Genomic DNA, 7,500 nt, shown 5'->3' on the forward strand with positions numbered 1-7,500 from the left:
CACAAACTCTCCTGGACTCCTTCAGAAACTGGTCTTCAGTCGGAGAACGTCCATCCTGAGTTTTAAATAGAAAGCTGCTCTCATGGGAGGCTCGGAGGATTCTTATGAAACAGCACAGCGAGGAGTTTTAAAGCATTCTGCTCTTCCTCTGAGGACTTCACCGCGTCTTAAATATCTTTCTCTTTTCTTTACACAACTCCTCCAAACACCCACCACTCCTCCATCCCTCCATCCCTCCATCCATCCACTCCTCCATCCCTCCATCCATCCCTCCATCCCTCCCTCCATCCCTCCATCCATCCCTCCATCCCTCCCTCCATCCCTCCATCCCTCCCTCCATCCCTCCCTCCATCCATCCCTCCCTCCATCCATCCATCCCTCCATCCATCCCTCCCTCCCTCCATCCATCCATCCCTCCATCCATCCATCCCTCCATCCATCCCTCCCTCCACCCCTCCATCCATCCCTCCCTCCATCCCTCCCTCCATCCCTCCCTCCATCCATCCATCCCTCCCTCCATCCCTCCCTCCATCCCTCCATCCCTCCCTCCATCCATCCATCCCTCCATCCATCCCTCCCTCCATCCATTCATCCCTCCATCCATCCCTCCCTCCATCCATCCATCCCTCCATCCATCCATCCATCCATCCATCCCTCCCTCCATCCCTCCATCCATCCATCCCTCCATCCATCCATCCACATTTCTACCTTTAGCTCCTCTGAGGACAAAGCCGAATCCCTCGCTCTCTCTCTTCTGAAGCACGGCCGTCTTCTCCTCGATCACATAGTCGCTGAGAAACATTTGAAACACTTTTTAACTAAGATTATTTATACAACATATTAAAACATAACCGAGCTTAAAACACAGAATCAATAAAACAACAGATATGAGTTCAGGGATCAATAAAAAGAAGAGCAAATATAAAGCTGTACAATACGGCTGAATATGTGGAGTGACTGTGTCTTACCTGTAGGAGGTGTAGTGACTGTGTTTTACCTGTAGGAGGTGTAGTGACTGTGTTTTACCTTTAGGAGGTGTAGTGACTGTGTTTTACCTGTAGGAGGTGTAGTGACTGTGTTTTACCTGTAGGAGGTGTAGTGACTGTGTCTTACCTGTAGGAGGTGTAGTGACTGTGTTTTACCTGTAGGAGGTGTAGTGACTGTGTCTTACCTGTAGGAGGTGTAGTGACTGTGTTTTACCTGTAGGAGGTGTAGTGACTGTGTTTTACCTGTAGGAGGTGTAGTGACTGTGTCTTACCTGTAGGAGGTGTAGTGACTGTGTTTTACCTGTAGGAGGTGTAGTGACTGTGTTTTACCTTTAGGAGGTGTAGTGACTGTGTTTTACCTGTAGGAGGTGTAGTGACTGTGTCTTACCTGTAGGAGGTGTAGTGACTGTGTCTTACCTGTAGGAGGTGTAGTGACTGTGTTTTACCTGTAGGAGGTGTAGTGACTGTGTTTTACCTGTAGGAGGTGTAGTGACTGTGTTTTACCTGTAGGAGGTGTAGTGACTGTGTTTTACCTGTAGGAGGTGTAGTGACTGTGTCTTACCTGTAGGAGGTGTAGTTGTCATATGATCCCACAGTATAATGTCTGAACAGCCTCTTGGTGCGGTCCTCCCTGGTTTCTGTTCATCATTTAGAGGAGGAATGTATGGATTACATTATAAACTCAGATCCAGATTAAGGTATATATATGTTTGTTAGTCTGTTTGTCTGTCTGTCTGTCTGTCTGTCTGTCTGTCTGTCTGTCTCTTTGTTAGTCTGTCTGTCTGTTTGTTTGTTTGTTTGTTTGTTTGTTTGTTTGTTTGTTTGTTTGTTTATTTACCCAGTCGAGGGTCGTATTGTCTCATCTGAACTTCTTCCACACAATCAGCAGGAAACCATCCTGTCCTTCCTTTGACGTTCCCCTCCCAGAATCCTCCCTCACCGATGGACAGAACTGAAACCCGGATCACACGGAGTCAGAACCAGAGTTTTTATTTCGTACACATCTTGTGTTATTATCGTTGACGGACCTTTGACCCTCTCTCCGCGGTGCAGCTGGATCTCTCCCGTCCCCTGTGGGACGTGGGATCGAGTGGCGATGAAGGTGCGTCCAGGTACGGCGCTGTACAGTCTCCTCTTTCTCATCTGAGGTGTCAGAGGAGGGGAGGAGGGGGGGCTGGTTTCCACATGGCCTCCACCGCTCGGGCTGCAGACAGACAGGTCAGAGAGAGACAGGTCAGAGACAGACGGGTCAGAGACAGACAGGTCAGAGAGAGACGGGTCAGAGACAGACGGGTCAGAGACAGACGGGTCGGAGACAGATGGGTCATGGGTCAGAGAGAGACGGGTCAGAGAGAGACGGGTCAGAGACAGACGGGTCAGAGACAGACGGGTCGGAGACAGATGGGTCAGAGAGAGACGGGTCAGAGACAGACGGGTCAGAGAGAGACGGGTCAGAGACAGACGGGTCAGAGACAGACGGGTCAGATTCAGACGGGTCAGAGAGAGACGGGTCAGAGACAGATGGGTCAGAGACAGACGGGTCAGAGACAGACGGGTCAGAGACAGATGGGTCGGAGACAGATGGGTCAGAGAGAGACGGGTCAGAGACAGACGGATCAGAGACAGACGGGTCGGAGACAGATGGGTCAGAGAGAGACGGGTCAGAGACAGACGGGTCAGAGACAGACGGGTCAGAGAGAGACAGGTCAGAGACAGATGGGTCAGAGACAGACGGGTCAGAGACAGACGGGTCAGAGACAGATGGGTCGGAGACAGATGGGTCAGAGAGAGACGGGTCAGAGACAGACGGGTCAGAGACAGACGGGTCGGAGACAGATGGGTCAGAGAGAGACGGGTCAGAGACAGACGGGTCAGAGAGAGACGGGTCAGAGAGAGACGGGTCAGAGACAGACGGGTCAGAGAGAGACGGGTCAGAGACAGACGGGTCAGAGACAGACGGGTCAGAGACAGATGGGTCGGAGACAGATGGGTCGGAAACAGACGGGTCAGAGAGAGACGGGTCAGAGACAGACGGGTCAGAGACAGACAGGTCAGAGACAGACGGGTCAGAGAGACAGACGGGTCAGAGACAGACGGGTCAGAGAGACAGACGGGTCAGAGGGAGACGTGTCAGAGACAGGCGGGTCAGAGAGAGACATGGAGGTCGCAGAGACAAACCACCATCAAGAGGGATCAAGGGTCCACCAGCTCCGACAGTAACAGAGGATCTACATCACTGATTGTACAATGGCTGTATTACACTGTTATAAACTAGCCCGCTAAAATATGCACCAATAACAATCACATCTATCAGAGCTGAGGCAAACTGAACCTGTCCTACACCAAAAACAGCTGCAACTAAACTCCTGCTGTCTACCTCCACTCTGCTGCAACTACAGCTCCAGCTACTACAGCCGTACTGAAGCCAACTACAGCAGTACTGTAGCCAACTACAGCTCCAGCTACTACAGCAGTACTGTAGCCAACTACAGCTCCAGCTACTACAGCCGTACTGCAGCCAACTACAGCTCCAGCTACTACAGCCGTACTGCAGCCAACTACAGCTCCAGCTACTACAGCCGTACTGAAGCCAACTACAGCAGTACTGTAGCCAACTACAGCTCCAGCTACTACAGCCGTACTGCAGCCAACTACAGCTCCAGCTACTACAGCCGTACTGCAGCCAACTACAGCTCCAGCTACTACAGCCGTACTGAAGCCAACTACAGCAGTACTGTAGCCAACTACAGCTCCAGCTACTACAGCCGTACTGAAGCCAACTACAGCAGTACTGTAGCCAACTACAGCTCCGGCTACTACAGCCATACTGCAGCCAACTACAGCTCCAGCTACTACAGCCATACTGCAGCCAACTATAGCTCCAGCTACTACAACCATACTGCAGCCAACTACAGCTCCAGCTACTACAGCCGTACTGAAGCCAACTACAGCTGTACTGCAGCCAACTACAGCTCCAGCTACTACAGCCGTACTGAAGCCAACTACAGCTGTACTGCAGCCAACTACAGCTCCAGCTACTACAGCCGTACTGCAGCCAACTACAGCTCCAGCTACTACAGCCGTACTGCAGCCAACTACAGCTCCAGCTACTACAGCCGTACTGAAGTCAACTACAGCAGTACTGTAGCCAACTACAGCTCCAGCTACTACAGCCGTACTGAAGCCAACTACAGCTGTACTGCAGCCAACTACAGCTCCAGCTACTACAGCCGTACTGAAGCCAACTACAGCTGTACTGCAGCCAACTACAGCTCCAGCTACTACAGCCGTACTGCTGCCAACTATAGCTCCAGCCACTACAACCGTACTGTAGCCAACTATAGCTCTACTGCTGCCAACTACAACTGTACTGTAGCCAACAACAGCTGTACTGCAGCCAACTACAGCTCTGGCTACTACAGCCGTACTGCAGCCAACTACAGCTCCAGCTACTACAGCCGTACTGAAGCCAACTACAGCTCTGGCTACTACAGCCGTACTGCAGCCAACTACAGCTCCAGCTACTACAGCCGTACTGAAGCCAACTACAGCCGTACTGCAGCCAACTACAGCTCCGGCTACTACAGCCATACTGCAGCCAACTACAGCTCCAGCTACTACAGCCATACTGCAGCCAACTACAGCTCTACTGTAGCCAACTACAGCTCCAGCTACTACAACCATACTGCAGCCAACTACAGCTGAACTGCAGCCAACTACAGCTCCAGCTACTACAACCATACTGCAGCCAACTACAGCTGTACTGCAGCCAACTACAGCTCCAGCTACTACAGCCATACTGCAGCCAACTACAGCTGTACTGCAGCCAACTACAGCTCCAGCTACTACAGCCATACTGCTGCCAACTATAGCTCCAGCTACTACAACCATACTGCAGCCAACTACAGCTCTACTGTAGCCAACTACAGCTCCGGCTACTACAGCCATACTGCAGCCAACTACAGCTCCAGCTACTACAGCCATACTGCAGCCAACTACAGCTCCAGCTACTACAGCCATACTGCAGCCAACTACAGCTGTACTGCAGCCAACTACAGCTCCAGCTACTACAGCCATACTGCTGCCAACTATAGCTCCAGCTACTACAACCATACTGCAGCCAACTATAGCTCCAGCTACTACAACCATACTGCAGCCAACTACAGCTCCAGCTACTACAGCCGTACTGAAGCCAACTACAGCTGTACTGCAGCCAACTACAGCTCCAGCTACTACAGCCGTACTGAAGCCTACTACAGCTGTACTGCAGCCAACTACAGCTCCAGCTACTACAGCCGTACTGCAGCCAACTACAGCTCCAGCTACTACAGCCGTACTGCAGCCAACTACAGCTCCAGCTACTACAGCCGTACTGAAGTCAACTACAGCAGTACTGTAGCCAACTACAGCTCCAGCTACTACAGCCGTACTGAAGCCAACTACAGCTGTACTGCAGCCAACTACAGCTCCAGCTACTACAGCCGTACTGAAGCCAACTACAGCTGTACTGCAGCCAACTACAGCTCCAGCTACTACAGCCGTACTGCTGCCAACTATAGCTCCAGCCACTACAACCGTACTGTAGCCAACTATAGCTCTACTGCTGCCAACTACAACTGTACTGTAGCCAACAACAGCTGTACTGCAGCCAACTACAGCTCTGGCTACTACAGCCGTACTGCAGCCAACTACAGCTCCAGCTACTACAGCCGTACTGAAGCCAACTACAGCTCTGGCTACTACAGCCGTACTGCAGCCAACTACAGCTCCAGCTACTACAGCCGTACTGAAGCCAACTACAGCCGTACTGCAGCCAACTACAGCTCCGGCTACTACAGCCATACTGCAGCCAACTACAGCTCCAGCTACTACAGCCATACTGCAGCCAACTACAGCTCTACTGTAGCCAACTACAGCTCCAGCTACTACAACCATACTGCAGCCAACTACAGCTGAACTGCAGCCAACTACAGCTCCAGCTACTACAACCATACTGCAGCCAACTACAGCTGTACTGCAGCCAACTACAGCTCCAGCTACTACAGCCATACTGCAGCCAACTACAGCTGTACTGCAGCCAACTACAGCTCCAGCTACTACAGCCATACTGCTGCCAACTATAGCTCCAGCTACTACAACCATACTGCAGCCAACTACAGCTCTACTGTAGCCAACTACAGCTCCGGCTACTACAGCCATACTGCAGCCAACTACAGCTCCAGCTACTACAGCCATACTGCAGCCAACTACAGCTCCAGCTACTACAGCCATACTGCAGCCAACTACAGCTGTACTGCAGCCAACTACAGCTCCAGCTACTACAGCCATACTGCTGCCAACTATAGCTCCAGCTACTACAACCATACTGCAGCCAACTACAGCTGTACTGCAGCCAACTACAGCTCCAGCTACTACAACCATACTGCAGCCAACTACAGCTGTACTGCAGCCAACTACAGCTCCAGCTACTACAGCCATACTGCAGCCAACTACAGCTGTACTGCAGCCAACTACAGCTCCAGCTACTACAGCCATACTGCAGCCAACTACAGCTGTACTGCAGCCAACTACAGCTCCAGCTACTACAGCCATACTGCTGCCAACTATAGCTCCAGCTACTACAACCATACTGCAGCCAACTACAGCTCTACTGTAGCCAACTACAGCTCCGGCTACTACAGCCATACTGCAGCCAACTACAGCTCCAGCTACTACAGCCATACTGCAGCCAACTACAGCTGTACTGCAGCCAACTACAGCTCCAGCTACTACAGCCATACTGCTGCCAACTATAGCTCCAGCTACTACAACCATACTGCAGCCAACTACAGCTGTACTGCAGCCAACTACAGCTCCAGCTACTACAACCATACTGCAGCCAACTACAGCTCCAGCTACTACAGCCATACTGCAGCCAACTACAGCTGTACTGCAGCCAACTACAGCTCCAGCTACTACAGCCATACTGCTGCCAACTATAGCTCCAGCTACTACAACCATACTGCAGCCAACTACAGCTCTACTGTAGCCAACTATAGCTCCAGCTACTACAACCATACTGCAGCCAACTACAGCTGTACAGCAGCCAACTACAGCTCCAGCTACTACAACCATACTGCAGCCAACTACAGCTCTACTGTAGCCAACTACAGCTGTACTGTAGCCAACTACAGCTCTACTGTAGCCAACTACAGCTCTACTGTAGCCAACTACAGCTCTACTGTAGCCAACTACAGCTGTACAGTAGCCAACTACAGCTTAACTGTAGCCAACTACAGCTCTACTGTAGCCAACTACAGCTGTACTGCAGCCAACTACAGCTCTACTGTAGCCAACTACAGCTCCAGCTACTACAGCGGTATTGCTGCCAACTACAGCTCTACTGTAGCCAACTACAGCTCTACTGTAGCCAACTACAGCTTAACTGTAGCCAACTACAGCTCTACTGTAGCCAACTACAGCTCTACTGTAGCCAACTACAGCTCTACTGTAGCCAACTACAGCTCTACTGTAG

The 7,500-nt window shown here is 51.4% G+C and overlaps 1 protein-coding gene across 1 annotated transcript in view; it reads right to left on the minus strand.

Annotated features, from left to right (window-relative positions):
* shank3b (SH3 and multiple ankyrin repeat domains 3b) overlaps positions 1-7,500 on the minus strand; it is a 25,221-nt gene that overhangs the window by 11,169 nt on the left and 6,552 nt on the right. The window contains exons 12-15 of the mRNA XM_034678932.1: positions 2,015-2,190; positions 1,825-1,938; positions 1,549-1,624; positions 709-791 (exon numbers count right to left, since the gene is read on the minus strand). Of these exons, the coding sequence (XP_034534823.1) occupies positions 709-791; positions 1,549-1,624; positions 1,825-1,938; positions 2,015-2,190 (449 nt within the window). The remainder of the gene's footprint in view (positions 1-708; positions 792-1,548; positions 1,625-1,824; positions 1,939-2,014; positions 2,191-7,500) is intronic.

The sequence above is a fragment of the Notolabrus celidotus genome, unplaced genomic scaffold (genome assembly GCF_009762535.1).
Source record: "Notolabrus celidotus isolate fNotCel1 unplaced genomic scaffold, fNotCel1.pri scaffold_264_arrow_ctg1, whole genome shotgun sequence".
Lineage (NCBI taxonomy): Eukaryota > Metazoa > Chordata > Actinopteri > Labriformes > Labridae > Notolabrus > Notolabrus celidotus.